We start from the raw sequence: 17,395 nt of genomic DNA, 5'->3' as shown, positions 1-17,395 counted from the left end.
CAATTGTGAGACAGCTGCTGATATAAAAGAAATTCAAGAATGAATGAATATGCTAGAATATGGCAAGGAAAGCTCTGTATCAAGGATTCTTGAATATTTTGTACAGTGTTATAGGAAAGAAAATGATCTTATATTACTGAGGTAATCTTGGTTAATAACTAAGGTAAGGCTGGAAAATAATAAGAGTTGCCGAAACTTAGCTGGGTTGGTTATGGCAACCAACTAGCTGAGGTTTGGCAATGCTTTACTACTGTTGGTTATAGCACAAGTGGGAAAGTAACAGCGTTCTATGCACCTTTGGTGTTTAGTCATGCCAGCCACATGACCACGGAGATGTCTTTGGGCAGCACTGGCTCTTTGGCTTTGAAACGGAGATGAGGACCATCCCCTAGAGTCGGGAACAACTAGTACATATGTGCAAAGGAACCTTTACCTTTACCTATATAATACTAATGCACCCATTTAACTCTAATTATTATTTACAATGCATAGGTTCATATCACATATTAAACCAAACTCAAACAAACCATAACAGCACAGGGCAGTCTGTGATCCAGCTATTTATTTTGAGGGATACTTTATCATCAGCATTATTTTCAGTTATGTTATGGGGAAAAATATTAAGCACTGGCTGTTGTTTGTTTCCACTATATAATATAGAAGATAAATGAGATTAGAACGGTACACTGGATAAAATGCCTCAGGTAACACAGAAGAGACTTCATCTTAAAAGATCTGCTGGCATATATCTGGAGTAGTTTATACAAATTCTGAACTCTGCTGTTCAGAAATGCAAAAGTGATATAGGTAGTCCTTGACTTACGACCACAATGGAGCCCAAAAATTAATTTTAAGTGAGAAATTTGTTAAATGAGTTTTGCCCCATTTTATGACTTTTCTTGCCACATTTGTTAAGTGAATCACTGCAGTTCTTAAATTAGTAACCTGGTTGTTAAGTGAATCTGGTTTCCCCATTAACTTTCCTTGTCAGAACGTCGCAAAGGGGGATCACATGACTCTGGGACACTGCAACTGTCATAAATGTGAGTCAGTTTTCAAGCATCCGAATGTAAATCATGTGATCATGGGGATGCTGCAAGGGTCATAAGTGTGAAAAACGGTTCTAAGTCACTTTTTTCAGAACCATTGTAACTTCGAATGGTCACTAAATGAACTGTTGTAAATCAAGGATTACTTGTATATACATAATTTCTTTTTCTGGTATTAATTGGGCCAAATTTTACAATATAATGAAGCAAAGTAAATCATGGCTACCCATTGTTTATCAAAGCTGGAAATCAGTATTCATCAATAAGTGAGCTATGAATCAAATAAATCAAATAATTTAAAGAATACACTAGGAAGCAATTATGGAAAATCTGTCTTGGTACTACCTAATGGTAGTGAAGGACTGCAGTTAATTTCAAATATAGCGCACATTTCACAGTATTTCCTTCACCAAATAATATTTTATTAAGCCCTGCTCATTTCATCCCTTTCATTATTAAGTGCACCAAATTGCAAACCACCAAACTAATCCCAAGCTTTCCACAATTATATCATATGTGGTGTCTGAATTCTGAAAACACAAAAGATTATTTGATCATTATTTTTATGCCTCAGACCTCAAAGTGTAAAATTTACCACTCCATCCCCACTGAACGCAGTTATCTCCTTTCAGAAGCTGTTGTGTCACATTGAAAGGTTTTGCTTAGCTTTTGCTAAGACATTGTCTTTTGCTAAGACAATGTCTTTTGCTAGACATTGTGGTTCTACAAATACTGCACTTTTTTTTTTAAAATTTGATTTATATGCCGCCCTTCTCCGGAGACTCAGGGCGGCTTACAGTGCGTTAAGCAATAGCCTTCATACTTTTGTATATTTATACAAAGTCAGCTTATTGCCCCCACAAACTGGGTCCTCAATTTACCTACCTTAGAAAGGATGGGAGGCTGAGTCAACCTTGAGCCTGGCGAGATTCGATCTTACTTTAATTGCAGACAGCTGATGTTAAATTACAGTGCTTCTGTCTGTTGAGCTATTCAGGCTCCTCCTTTCTGACTTAAAGAAGTGCAAATTATGATTACAATAAACAAGGCGTAGCATAAGGTGTCATTTCTTTTCTGTCAGACTTATCAGGTAGATCAGAAAGGAAACACAACCAGATAAGTTAATTAAACAGATCTCTTTGCCCCATCTCCCAAAGTCTTTCCTACATATTTTTTTTAGTATCATGTTTTTAATATTATGACCTTGGACCAGTCATCCTTTCTCAGCCTAACCTGACTGTGGGGAAATTAGGAGGAGGAAGGAGGATTAGGTATGTTTAACACCTTAAGTTACTTATAAAAAAAATAATAAAGCAGGATATAAATAAATAAAATTGGGATATTATCTTAGGAGTCTCTCTACAAAAGTAATACGTTTAGAAATAAGTAAAAATATACATGTGCATTGCTTCCTACCTGTCCTTTTGGGACAATTAAAAAAAAAAATCAAGATGGTAGCCATCAGCATGTGGTTAAATTCATCATCTGACTTTTAAAAAAAAATCTTTTCCTACAAAAATTCTTTTTAACCTGGTAGGAGAAACTGGTAGACTAGACAGGCTTTGTGAAAATATTGATAGAGCAAGGAAGACCACGGGAAAAAAGTGCAGATTTGCATTTTTCAGTAGCCTCAATGACATTGATAGATTTCTACTTTCATAGGTTCTTCTCCATCCAACTTTTTGCCACAGTAAAACAGGCCATCTTTTTGATAAGCACAGTACAGTGCAGTACTTGGTTACTTTGCTGCATCCCAGTAGTAATCTAAAATCAGATCACTCAGGCAACTTCTGTAAAGCAACACAAAGAAAAGCGGCAAATATCTCTAAAATTAAAATTTAGAAGTTTCTAAAAAAGCATTTCTGAAACTATTACTGAACACCACAAAATAATCAGTTAGGAGTGTAACTGAAATAATATTGCAGATAAAGGATGACACTTTCTATACAATTCCCTGACAATAAATCTCAGTAAAATAATTGAGACTTACTTCTGAGTAAACGTGCATAGTCTGTATTTGAAAGATTATTGAGAAATCCTCACTTCCATCTCACTTTTCATTGTGTAGACCTTTTCTTAAAGCAACATTTGTTAGCCATTTGAACATTTTGTTCTCCTCTACTTTAGTTTTTTTTTTTTTTTCATTTTCCGTTCAAGTGCCAAATGGCACAGAATAAATCATATGCAGTAGTTGAAAAGGGTCATTTAACTAATTGGGTCCAATCCTTTGCTCATTGAAGGACTATATATCAAAACATCTCAGATGTTTATCTTCCACATGAATATATTTAGTAAGGGACACCCACAACACAGTGGTGGGTTTTTACCAGTTCGCCGGAAGCGGTGGTGGAAGGCTCCGCCCACCCTCCCGGAGGTCATTACGGATGCTCTGCACACGTGTTCACAGTTCCAAACTGGTAGCAAAGGTAAGTGAAACCCACTACTGCCACAACATCTTTGGGTAATTGGTTCCATTGTCACACAACTCTTTCAATATTCATTTAGAGTCTGCCTTCTTGCAATTTAAGACCGTTATTATATGTTTGCAATTTGTGCTAGAAGATAGTACAGGTGCTGACCTTTTTTTGTGACAATCTCTGAACGGTCCTCTTCTTTTTCTCAAGTACTGTCTTCTCCTGAGAAAGTCTTGCATTTGTCTTCTGGTTCTCACATGAGCAATTTTCCATTTGTCTCTTGATTTTTCATTCTGCTACATTAAACTTTCATGCACCTATCAGAATGATGTTGAATTTTATTTCTCTCTTCTTTAATATTACCTTGATTGATTTGTGCCATCAAATTGCTGTCAACTCTTAGTGAGCACATAGACAGATTTTTCTCTGTGACAGTCTGTCCCTAACTTGATCATATTCTAACTGTGCGTACATTGCCATTGTAACTGAGTCCATCCACCCTGCTGATGGTCATCTTCTACTTCTTTTTCCTTCCACCTCTCTCAGCATTAGAGCCTTCTCCAGAGAGCTAAGGCTTTGCATAATATGTCCAAAGTAGGAAAATTGTTATATTAGATTGGCCATCCAAATTTGCATCATTCACAAATGTAACTTCTTTGTCCATGACATTAATAATAATAATAATAATAATAATAATAATAATAATAATAATAATAATAATAATAATAATAATAACAACAACAACAACAACAACAATAAAAAATTTGGCTTAATTTATAACCCCAAAAGTTTAAAACATCCAATATAAAATTATGTTGCTAACCCAGCCTGGCGGAACAATAGGGTCTTGAGTGCGCAGCGAAATACCCGGAGGTCAGAAATCTTACGAATTTCCGGGGGCAGTTCATTCCACAGGACTGGGGCTCCCACAGAGAAGGCCCTCCCCCTGGGTGTCGCCAGCCGACATGACTTGGCTGATGGCACCCTGAGGAGACCCTCTCTGTGGGAGCAGACTGGTCGGTGGGAGGCTATTGGTGGCAGAAGATGGTCTCAAAGGTACCCGGGTCCTATGCCATGGAGCGCTTTAAAGGTGGTGACCAACACCTTGAATCGCACCCGGAAGACCATTGGGAGCCAGTGCAGCTTGCGCAGGAGGGGTGTCACGTGGGCGCAACGGGTTGCACCCATAACCACCCGCACGGCCGCATTCTGGACCAGTTGGAGCCTCCGAGTGCTCTTCAAGGGAAGCCCCATGTAGAGAGCATTACAGTAGTCCAACCGGGAGGTAATATATCTTATATATTATAATATAATATATTAATTAAAATGTTGAAGAATACAGGATCCAGGATTGAATCTTATAGTACCCCACTTAGAATAGAATAGAATAGAATAGAATAGAATAGAATAGAATAGAATAGAATAGAATAGAATAGAATAGAATAGAATAGAATAGAATAGAATAGAATAGAATTCTTTATTGGCCAAGTGTGATTGGCACACAAGGAATTTGTCTTTGGTGCATATGCTCTCAGTGTATATAAAAAGACAAGATACACTCATCAAGAATCATAAGGTACAACACTTAATGATAGTCATAGGGTTCAAATAAGCAATCAAATCATACTAGGAAACAATCAATATAAATTGTAAGGATACAAGCAACAAAGTTACAATCATATAGTCATAAGTGGGAGGAGATGGGTGATAGGAATGATGAGAAGATTAATAGTAGTGCAGACTTAGTAAATAGTTTGACAGTGTTGAGGGAATTATTTGTTTAGCAGAATGATGGTGTTTGGAAAAAAAACTGTTCTTGTATCTAGTTGTTCTGGTGTGCATAGCATCATTTTGAGGGTAGGAGTTGAAACAGTTTATGTCCAGGATGCGAGGGGTCTGTAAATATTTTCACAGCCCTCTTTTTGACTCGTGCAGCATACAGGTCCTCAATGGAAGGCAAGTTGGTAGCAATTGTTTTTTCTGCAGTTCTAATTATCCTCTGACGTCTGTGTCTGACTTGTTGGGTTGCAGAACCAAACCAGACTGTTATAGAGGTGCAGATGACAGAGTCAATATTTCCTCTGTAGAACTGTATCAGCAGCTCCTTGGGCAGTTTGAGCTTCCTGATACTTGATACTTTCAACAGGAAACTACTGATGTGGACTCTTTGAATGCAGTATCATCTGCGAAGAGGTGAACGAGTTTCAAGTCATAGACATATGATGCTGCCTCATGCCAAGTTTGCTTCCAGATCTTTTCAATGAACAATCTGCGTAGTTAATTGGGATAATTTTATGAAGAATCCAGATGACATTCCCATCACTTAGTCATCAGCTTTCTTTTTATCTTCATCTTATTTATTTTTGCCCCCACCTAATGGAGATAAATAATTTGCTTAGTCAGAAAGACCTGCAACAGAATTATGCACTTCTGAATTTGTGAATTCAGGGTTCTTTTGAACAGTGATTCCCAATCTTTGCGACTTGGTGGCCTGGCTTGAACGGAGGAGAGGGGAACTGGGGGCTCACACGAGTGACACTGTTCACATGAGTGACCCTGTGCGTACATGAGTGTGTGCTCTGGTCTGCCACTCATGTTGAGTGGAGCTGCACATGTGCACTGGCCCTCCTCTCATGCGGCCCTGTTTTGAATTGGCCATGGCCTGATAGTAGGCTGCGGCCTGGAGGTTGGGACTCCTGCTTTAGAACAAGACATCCTCTTCTTTGCTCTCTTTTTTCCTTTCTCTGAACACCTGAATTATGTCCCCAAGAGTATTACGTAGTCCCAATAAAATGCTTAACAGAAATTCAGAATGGCCTGAATGTATTTATTTACAGGATTTATATGACTGTCTATCTCCTATAATGACTGTAGGCAGCTCACAATGCACAAAATAAAGATAAAAACATAAGTACCCTTTTCCCCAGCCCTCTGGAAGGCTGAAAAGGGTAGAGCCATGATGGCGAACCTATGGCACGCGTGCCACAGCTGGCACGCGTAACCATATCAGTGGGCACACAAGCTCAGCTTCCGGTGAGACTGGAAGTTGTCAAACGGGCCATTTTTGGCCTCCGAAGGGTCTCTGAAGGGGTGGGGAAGGCTGTTTTTGCCCTCTCCAGACGCCTAGAGAGGTCCTGGAGCCAGGTGAGAAAGAAAAACGGGCCATTGTGCCCCAGGAGTGGGGTGAGCAGGGGATGGGTGGGTCGCATAGAATTATGGGTATGAGCATGCATGCGCATGACCCCCCTGCCGCCCCCCCTTCCTGGCACGTGATGGCAAAAAGGTTAGCCATCACTGGGGTAGAGATCTCTTTAATCTCAAGTGGGATGCTGTTCCAGAGAACTGGGGCAGCCACCAAAAAGGCACACCTCCAAAGGCCCATCAAATGACACCATTTAAGGCAGGGAACCCGAAGCTCATTCACTCATTCTCCTAACCTAGGAGAACAGATACATAACTTTAGGGAGAGGCAGCCTCACAAGTAACCTGAATGGATATTTGTAAATTTACAAGCAATTAAAAAAATGAAAAGCAATAGAAAATTGGAAAAGAAAACCATTTTTACTGACACTGGGTTTCTTATAACTTTTAACATTAGGTGCTGGGCTTTCTTTATGAAGTGTACAGATTATGAAAATGTCCTCTTTTAAATAGCAGTACAAAGTTTAGTAAGAGCAGTAAAATAAAAAGTCACGCTTATCATGTATGCAATACAGTGGTACAACTAGTGAAAACTAGATTGCGCCTTTATTATTTTACCAACAAGGGTTGTTAGACAAGTGGATCCAACTACTGGATAATTTCTCTTTTGCTAGGTGGAAAAAAAGTTTCAGATAGGGAACATTTTGCATAACTGAACAAAGCACCAGCCAGTCACTCAAAAGAATATGGTTTTCTCCTATCCTCTACATCAGGGGTCTCCAACCTTGGCAACTTTAAGCCTGGAGGACTTCAACTCCCAGAATTGGGTTCTGATGATGATGTTATCCATTCAGCCATGACTGACTCTTGATGATTCTAGGGCCAGGTCTGTCCACATCTTCCAATCTTGCACTGGTTCTTTGAGGTTTTTTTGTGTTCTCTGGCTGGTGTCAGCTTTTATGGTGTCCAGCCATTTTGTTCTGTGGAGACCTGCTTTGCTTTTACTGCTAACTCTTCCTGACATAATTGCTTTCTTTGGCGAATTCCCCCACATGACATGGCCAACTAGTTCAGCCCTACTAGTTGCAATCCATCATATTTACCATTTATTGGGGAACACTTGTAAGAAAGGGTTTACCAAAGATATTTTAAATCACTATCTTTTTTCAGTTTGGAGACAGTGTACTGTCTCCAAACTAATATTTTTACATGTCAGCTAAAGAGTTTTTTAAATGTTACTTGAGCAACAAGTAATATCTTCCTTCTAAAGAAAAAAAATCTTCCCATTTTTAAATTAGTTTTATGGGTAGGTCTCCTTTTAGTAAAATGGAGGTGCTAAAGTGATAATACTAAAGATCTGAGAACATACCAGAGATTACATTCATTGATACTGGAACAGTTTTGGGACATACTCGCCTGAATGAAGGAATGGGATAGATGGAGATAATATGTGATTGCAAAAAGATGTTTAGGCCTATATCAATAAGGAAACGGGTTTCTTGGCATTTTAAATAACAAACTCATTTTTTAATAAAAATATATCAGATATTTTTCTGTATTAACCTTGCTTTTTGCCATAAGAATAAAGCAGCATAGACTATTTTTATTCTCATTTTACATAGAGTCCTGAGCAAAATTTGTCAATCATTAAAACCGGGGTGACAGCTGAGATTCTTCTCAGTTCCAAAATCAGCACTTTTTTTTCTCCTGGATAACACAAGATGGATAGATGTCAGTTTTTCAGTTCAGGATTTGCAAGAAAATCTATTTGTTTCTCAGGAGGTGTGCAGAGAAGAAGGGGCAACATGTTCCTGTTAGTTCCTTCATGTTGTTGACATAATTCTTTTGAGGAGGGGAGTGTGTAGATGGAAAGCGTGTACGTTGTGTGGACTCCTGGCTCTTCAGGGAAAAGGGAAAGTTTATTTCTTCTTTGTGACCCTATGGTTCAGTCTGTAATTAAATTTCCTCTTCCCATTAATAATAAGAGCTTTGAAAGGAATGTCTCAGGCAAGTCTATGTGTTGAGTAGTGGATCTGGGGTCTAGTTAGCATGCAGGGATGTAGTTCCCCGGAGGTTACAAGTGGCAGACTCTGTCCAGTATTTTAAGCTGCAGCATGCTTGGTGAAAGGAATGGAGGGGGAGAAGAAGGGAGGGGAGGGAGAGACTGCAGTGACACTGCTTTCCCTGGGCTGGCTGAAGCATCTCACTGGTGACAGGCCTGGAAGCACGTGGCTACGTCATGAAAGCCAGTCTCTCAATGCAAATTTCAACTCCTCCTACTCCCGGTTGAATGCCTGTAACTCATATCCAAGGCTCAGGAGCAAAATCCAGTTTGTGTGAGTGCGGGTGTGTGTGCGGGTGTGCGCGTGTGTGTGTGTGTGAGAGAGAGTGTGTGTGCATGTATCTTTCTCTCCCTCTCTCTCTCTCTCTGCATGTGCAGGGAAGATAGAGAAATTCCTAATGCAAGCCGGGTCTTGGGCAAAGCAGAGAGAGAGAGAGAGAAGGAAAGGGAAGAGAGCTGCCTCCGTGGTGTGTATGTTTGCCTGCGTGCTAAGGGCTAAGCTTTGCATCTGTTGTGCAGCCTGACTGGGAACTGCAGGTGCCACACAATTGCATATGTCACTGAGATGATTTGATGGTAAAATCAGCACTTTCCGAGTGGAGCGTCTGCTTTCATCCATCAGACTTGAGATAGATGGTAGTGGTGGTACTGGCTGCGTGATCTCTCTTCCAGGGGCTGCACCATGGCTATCTTTTAGTAGGATGCATCCTGTTTTGGCTTTGTTCTGCAGATCCACCCATCCTCCTAACCATCAAGTAACAGGCAATGGTGTCTTCTTTGGGGATCTTCTCTTCTTTACTGTTGTCTCGGGTTAGTTTTTGGCCTTGGCTGGAATCTCATCGCCTCATGTCTTGGTTGGCTTGGATCTGAAAGGGAAGAAACAGACAGAAAGAAGGAGAGGATCTATGTCTTTTTTTTTCCTTCCACAGTTTTGGGTGATAATCCACCGTCATTCTGGAGGGGAAATAACCGTTCACTCTGGCTGAAAAACGCATCCGTTGAGAGAAGTCTGAAAGAAAGAAACCACGTGAGGGGAAAGGGGGGAAAAAACCCTGGGAGATCAAATTTATTATTATTATTTTTTTTCCCTTTGTTGTTGTCTATGATAAAACTGGTGCACCTTTTGAGGAGAACTGATCTCAATTTATTATTATGCAACAACCACAAGGGTCTCATCTATCTCAGGGTGTATAAGCGCTGGATTGCTTTTCGCCCAAATCAATGTGGTTTCTTTGGAACATTTTCAGCAAAGGATCGCATATGCTGCAGTGTCTTTGTGGCAAGAGTCTTAAGAAAAACAAGAACCCAACTGGTAAGCAATACATTACATCACGTTGTTTTTTCCTTTGTATTACTGTCTGTTGCTCGCCGAAGGCAGATCTGCAGTCCTATTGAGGGGAAACTGGGGGAAATGGAGTTAGGCCAGTGTCGACTTGCATGTGTGGTACCACTGTATGGAAGCAAGCAAGGGTCAGGCTGGACAAGATTAGACAGAGCCGTTTGGACTGTGTTGAAGCCAGAAACAGAGAAATTTTAATCACTAGAAGATGAAATCGTAGCACCCTGCTGAATCAAAACTCCCCCATAACCCACGGGTGCAGTTAGTTTTCAGAAGAGATCTCAAGGCCTTGCTTCGGCACTCTTACACGCCTGTGGCTTGTAGGTGCATCCAAGGGCTTTATGAGACTTTTGGTACAACTTTCAAACAAGGTTTGTGCTTCAAAAGTAGGTGAACTGATGGCTTGCAATTCCAGCTGTACGTTCTTCAACAGCCCTTCTCCATCCCTAGCTGGTGGCAGGGTCAAAGGAGGGTACTTTCAGGGAACTTGTGCCTGTGGAAGGAACTAAAGAAAAGTCCACCCGCTCAACAAGAGTGTAGCAGAGGGGGTGTGTGTCTGCATGTGTGAATGTGCCTTGAGAGGTTTCCTCTTTGCCTTGCCGCTCAGATACAAGGGCCCTTTGGAATGCCAGTCTGTCTGTTTGCTTTCTGCGTAACAATCATGCGTTCAGTCCAAGGCAACTCCAAGAAGGAACTTGCAGGACATTAAAAGAGGAAATGCTGGTGCCCTACGGCTCACTTTCTCCTTCCAACCTTCCCTTTTCCTTTTTTTCTCTGCTGTCAACAGAAGAGAGGGAAAGGAAGGGAACAGCATTGACATACGGGGGGCGAAGGCTTGTGCTGGCAGGGAAACAGGCAAGCCCCCTCCCCACCCACAGACTTTTCAGTTGTGGGATGGGATGCCTCTCTGGGATGTCTGCAGTTGGGGTATCTGCAGTCACTTCCATTCTTTGGAGACAGGCATCTCCAAAGCGTGTGGTACGCCTGCAAAATCAGGGAGGAGTGGGGTGCAGAAGTGGAAAGGCTGCTTAAGCCATGCATGCATTTGTGTGTGCATCTGTCCACAGTATGTGTGTTTGTCGTATTGCCTGTCCTGCAGTGGAAGCTTTTAAGCAAGAGGTTCCTGATGCTGGTACTGCAGTGTAGTACATCACTAGCATGCATTGCATTGTCACCCAGCATCAACAAGCTGCAGCAGGACTGGAAAAGCTGGGGCCTACCAGAGTTTGGGACAGTCACACCAGAGCCTTCTTACTTGCCTTCTTGGGACTGGAGTGATACCAAAGGGACAAACTCTGCTTCCCGAGAAAGCTTTTCTTCCCTTTATCTCCTCCCTCCCCCTCATTCAGTAGTTTCATGACTGCTGCAGCAAGGAAGCTTCTTCCCAGCAAATTGGGGAGGCCAGAATGCCCCATTCCCCACAAGAGGAACCCAGGAGCTTGATGCATGAAAAGCTTCCCTGCAGGACCAATACTGGTGGGGTGGAGTCGGGGTTTGGTGGGCTGTGCTTCTTGAGACCGGAAGACACTCTCCCTTTCTCCCACCCCCCCTCAGTGCCAAGCACTGCGGTCTGAGGGAACGCATGCTGGTGGCAGACAACTTTGCCAAAGGCGCAGAGCTACTTTGTGGAGAAGATCTTCCAGTGAAAAACAAAGCCCCCACCCAAAAAAAAGCTTCTGCCCACACCAGCTCATCTTTGGAATGAGGATGCCAGCTTGTCCCAAATAAACTTCTTCTGGGGTCTTCTTTGGCTATGCCTGAAACAAAAAACCTTGCAGGTTTGGGAGGCAGGAAAGAGGCAAAGCATCCAAGATTTCCCCTTTCCCTTTTCTGAGAGAAGGCATCGTCCAGAGGGGGTGGGGGGTGTAGAATGTGAATTCATGACTGTTTCCTGCTCCTTAAACTTCCCCTCCAGGCACTCCTTCATAGGACTATAGTTTGGATTACTTCCCAGAACAATGCTCCTTGTTCTTGGCTTGTTTCTGATACTTCAGTGATGGTTGGAGGCTGGTTTTGGAGCTGCCCGTGTGGGTATCACGAGCTGCTGTTGCAGCTTTGCTGTCATGACAGACTGCCTGAAAAAGTAAGATGGAACTGTTTGTCAGAGGCCTTTAAGATTCCTAACTCTGGCCTCTCTATTTGCTTCCCCGCATATATCGTTTGCTGTGTCTTTCCTAAGGGAAATGTAGATCTGGTTTGACTGATGCCTATCTGGTGCCATTACAAAACATTTTTGGTTAAGCTTTTTGCTAAAGGAGATGATGAAAATCTGGATTATTTTGAATTAAGTCTGACGAAGCCTTACAGAGTTTGCAAGGCAATATGATGGAGGATGGGTATTTTCAGGCTACTGGCTTTCCCAAAGTTGTTGAGTTTCTCTTGTCTCCCTTTCTCCTATGAAAAACTTTTGTCCCCCTCCCGTATCCACCTGTCCAGCTCTCACTTTTGATAATGTGTTTTCTTTCTGGCTCCCACCTTCTGATTTAAGAACAACTTTTCAGATACAGTGCAATTAATCACTACTTCTGAGGGATATGGATCCCTCCAGCACGAAATAGATAGTGAAGCCGACCTAAAATACAAATGAGATTTAAGGTGTAGTTTGAATGTGATCTGTCATATTTGGCTGACTATGTTTCCAAAGGGTCTAAATTGGCATTATTGTATATGGAATGGCTACAGAGATGGGCACTTTGATACTTTCAGTTTTGTAGCACGCCAAAAGACTGCCCATGTTGTAAAGTTTTGAGATGCTATAACTCCTGAGAAAAATCAAACCATATAGGACAAATACCATCTTTAGGAACCCACTGGGATGTTTCCCAGAGTCAGAATGCAATCAGTGTTAATGATGACTAAAATGTGTTTTGAAAGCAACATTTTCTTTTTTGCTCAACTTTCTTTTGCTGTGCTGTGCTGCGATTGGCTATAAAACTGAGGACTGAAGCAGTTTCTTGCTTTTTCAAAAAGAATTTTGGGTAAATGCCAAGGAGTTCTATGAAGCAGTAAGAGCCACAGGAACGTAGTGCGTTTACTGAATTTGCAGTGTACCATGGACCGATCATCACTTCTGTTTCAGAGGAGTACATATTATTGCATGTAGCTGTGAGATCCAGAAAATGGTTTTTTAGCTGCATTTTGTATGCAGCTAAAATCTTGTACTCAACTTAATTCACTTGTGCATCACAAGTAGACTTTTTGTTACAAAAAGCCCTTATTTTATGAAGGCAAAATGATTTTATAGCTTCTAAATTTTTGGTCCGTCATACAAAAAAAAAATATTCTTATCTATCTAGAAAAATGAATCTATGCTAATATGTGGAATGATTGTCAAATTTTAAATATGAATGAAAATGTATCATAAAGGAATATTGAACGATTTGTGCTTGGAGTTGTTCTAATACTGATATGGCATGTGATTTATATGTAGATTTTTGCCCAACTTTTCTCTTTTATATTTGCTTCCTTCCCCTTACTTCATGAGTTTCCTTTAATTTCTTATTCAGCCCTCTTTGTAATACTTCAAATAGTTGACACGAGGCACTGGTTTAATTTTAGAAGAGGAGAGAATAACTAATGGCACACTTTGCACCAAAATAATAATAGAAATGTTCAGCTTGTCTCTTTCTAATTTTGACTGTCAAATGTGGATCTTGAGAAAAAGGTATAGATACTTAGCATTTTATTAGTGTATATTTAAGGAGAAACTCTTTGGAATTTGTCCCTTAGTACTTTAACGGAAAAAAAAAAATAGAATATCAAGTTTGTATGTCATCATTCTATGTCATTATTAAAGCTGTTTGCCTCAGTCCTTCAATTTCTGCCATCATATTATGTTTTGTTGTTCTGCATTTTATCCTTAAGCATTTTCAGAGGAAATGGAAAACTGTAATTTGATATTTAATCAGGCCAATCCTAGGTTTCCTATCTTATTAAGGAACTTTCTGCATGATGATCTTGAATGTCTTGAAATGCTGCTGGGATCTACAGTAACTCACAGCCAACGTGTATTTGTGCATAATCCCAATTGTTGCTTCTTGGTATCTTCTGATAAAAGATCAAAGAATATTGATATTTGCCAGTGCAAATTTGCTGTCTGATTGTATCTTGCTAATGCATTGTTTCTGCCTTGAATATAGAGATTAACCTGGACTGCATGGGGTCGGATTGCATACCTTTGCAAAAATAAGTCTTACTTTTCGATTGTTACAAATTCAGAAATGCCTCACTTGCAGATAGTCTAGTGTTGGATTTGGTTCAGAAATCTTCTAAAGCAGGGGTCTCCAACTTTAAGCCTGGCGGACTTCAACTCCCAGCTTTGATGGCTGGGGAATTCTGAGAGTTGGAGTCCGTCAGGCTTAAGGTTGCCCAGGTTGGAGACCCCTGTTCTAAAGCATGTACACAAATGGAGACAGAAATGTAACTTGAAGTGGAAACAGGAAAGAGGACTAACTTCTAACAGATTTAGTGATTGTGGAGGTCCTTCTGATGCTTCATCACTGCCTTTCCTTGCACTGTACTTAAGGATGGTGCTGGTAGGGCAGTTGTCTTCCATGTTTACTACAAAGGAAAAGGCAGATATGGACTACTGAATTTATTATGGATGATGTCAGGATGAAAGGCAATGTTATGTTTGCCAGCTAGCTAACTTACAAAGAATAAAGATTCTGTTGGAAGGCTTTTGAACTCCAACTGGCTAAGGAAGTAAACTTACTGTATCTTGCTTTGGCTTGGTGTCCATTCTTGGCTTGTGTCCCCGTATTAGAAGTCAGTTCTATTCTATTATACGAACAGGCCTAATAAATTAGATTTTGTGAACTTGTTTCACCCAAATGGGAACATACAATTTAAAGCATGAGTGAATGTTATGTATGTGGGTGAGGGAAGAGAAGTTAGGAATGGTAGGTACATTTCTAGTTTATAGTGGACATCTTGATGGAAAAAGTCTTTACACATAGTAATGTGTACTATTGCTGAAACTGTGTTCTCTCCCATCCCTTTGCATTTATTCAGATACAGAAATTTTCTTGACAAAGGCCACAAAAGTCCTATATCCAAATCCAACACTCTGAGTCCCAGCCAACTCTTATGCATGCCCTTCCTTAATATGTGTATGACAAAATATATCCATGATCTATATTTAAAGACCCAAATGTACTTTTGAATGCTAATATCTCTTTGCGTTAGGATTTGTACAGCCTCTGACTTCAAACTCCTTTGTAGGGCTGTGGCACACATACAGAAAAAAAAGCACATAATGCCAGAGTCCCTAAAGAAATTACTTTTCAAAAGCTGCTATTTTCCCCAAGTGTGAAACAGCAATGGCTTTGCAGTTTGTTATCTGGGGCAAATATTTGATTTAGATAGGGGATGAGAGACTTGGCAAAGGGATAGCCTTTCATCCTTGAGTCATAGCAGAGGCTGGAAGTCAATTAACTATCATTTAAAATGCAAATGTTGAAGATACCCATAATGTATCGTGTAGTTTGGATAAACATACATATCTTCTGCAAGCCATTTTGAGTTCCGGTCAGCCAACTGGGAGTTTTTAGCATTTCTTGCTAATTAAATATTAATGGAGCAATAGGCAATGAATGGAATAGTAATAAATAGCTATTTATCACGGACACCAGACCGTGATGAAACCTGTATGTTTTTTTTTTTTCCATCCCCAATGTGATTTATTTCTGTCTTGCCTTTCCCCAGCTTTGTTCCTATCTTTTCAAATTGTAAATGTCTGTAGGGCTTCTCTTTGGACCGTGGTATAAAATGAAAGCTGGAGGCAAGCAGTGTCTTGATAAAAAAAAAAAAAATGGCCACATGGAATTCTAACAAGAGAAATTTCTCAGTGGGTGGAGGAGACAAGCCCCCGCATTTTCTGCAGTTTATTATATGCTATTCATTTTTTTTTTGACAAAAATTTTTTGCACAGAGCATGTGCAAAAGACAAGGAATATGATCACTAATTTACCCAACATTTTAAACTCAGTTGTAATTCAAGAAAATATATATTGATCATAATGATCTCATTCAGTTAAGGAGTTGTGTATACAAATATGAATACCACACCACTTCTAAAGTGGGTCACTGAGAGTGTCAGAACCTTGGAGCAGACCTCCCTATGTTTGCAAATGACAAGGAGACCTTACAGCAGAACCCTAAATATTGCCAGCTTAAAGTTGCCTCATTTTTTTTTTAGTTTGAAAGAAAGGGGGATTTTGCAGTTTTCTATTGCTCAAAATTAGCAGAATAATTCATGTAGTAAGCTCACATTTGGCAATACATTTGGGTTTTAAAAAGAGCACTTAATTTCTCCTGTAATTGGGATTTTTTGACATTTCGTTTGATTCTGAGCAGCAGTTCAGGAATCTTTGATGACAGAAAGATACATTTTGTGGACATATTGCTGTGCTAGCAATCAGCAATTTTATTAAATGTGGCATAGTGCCCGAACTATTTTTAACTGTTTAATACAAGGAAGATGAAACTAATAGAAACAAAACACAACAAAAAAAAAGTTCTGGGCTCATTGTCTTCTAACATCCTACTGCCTTATCGCTACAACATTTTCTGCCAGTGATGCCGCATTTTAGAATAAGATTAAAACAGACAGCAGTCGTGGTGGGATATATGACTTCATCCTCTCCTTCCTGCAGACAGGCTGCTGCTGGGATTCCAAATGGCATTAAAACAATTCATATGTGGGATTTATAAGTCTTTGTAAGGACTTTTTAAAATTTATTTTGTGGATGTGTGTTTCCTTTCCCTTGCCTCATAAAACATGAAAGGGATTGCATATAGCAATCACGATGAAAGAATGGGAAAAAATAATGAAATGCTGCCATGAAAATAAATGCGGAGGAGAATAATACCAATTCACTTCAAAAATGTCAACTATTATAAGCTGCTGTTGGAAAACAGGGCAGTTTATGGGCTTTCCCTCATGCCAAGTCTTAAGCTGATTGACTATCGTGTGGAAACTAGCTACAAATGAATAAATCGTAACGAATCTCTTTCTAGATTTCAACCCTTCCTCTGCTTCATCCATAATGATGGCCCAATACTCTGTCCACTTTGCATTTACCATTTTCCCTGGTTGATGGATTCCTTTGTTTATTTACTCTTCTCATATATGTGCCAGGAAAGCAAACACAAATCACTTTCATTTCATGGATGGGAACTTTGAAAGTATGTGATTCTCTTTTCTATCAGTTGCTCCCTGCTACCCTCTGGTGTGACCACAGGGCCTGCAAAATAACCTTGATAGAGATATACAGAAGCTGTTGCCTAGGCAAAAAATGCTGAAACTTTTTTTTTTAATATATTCAAAATGTCACCTTCTGGTAATGGCTCAAACAGACACTCAGTAATTCACTAAACTACAAGAAGA

The 17,395-nt window shown here is 40.2% G+C and overlaps 1 protein-coding gene across 2 annotated transcripts in view; it reads left to right on the top strand.

Annotated features, from left to right (window-relative positions):
* Positions 1-8,872: 8,872 nt before the first annotated feature.
* The window catches only part of FGF14 (fibroblast growth factor 14), a 357,939-nt gene continuing 349,416 nt past the window's right edge, over positions 8,873-17,395 (top strand). The window contains exon 1 of one of the 2 annotated variants that reach the window (XM_034418116.2): positions 8,873-9,978. In XM_034418116.2, the coding sequence (XP_034274007.1) occupies positions 9,888-9,978 (91 nt within the window). In that variant the 5' untranslated portion in view covers positions 8,873-9,887. The remainder of the gene's footprint in view (positions 9,979-17,395) is intronic. The other variant, XM_034418088.3, reaches the window with a different exon arrangement.

This window comes from Pantherophis guttatus, chromosome 5 (assembly GCF_059756535.1).
Source record: "Pantherophis guttatus breed Tessera chromosome 5, ASM5975653v1, whole genome shotgun sequence".
Lineage (NCBI taxonomy): Eukaryota > Metazoa > Chordata > Lepidosauria > Squamata > Colubridae > Pantherophis > Pantherophis guttatus.
This window is presented reverse-complemented; position numbering and strand designations above follow the sequence as displayed.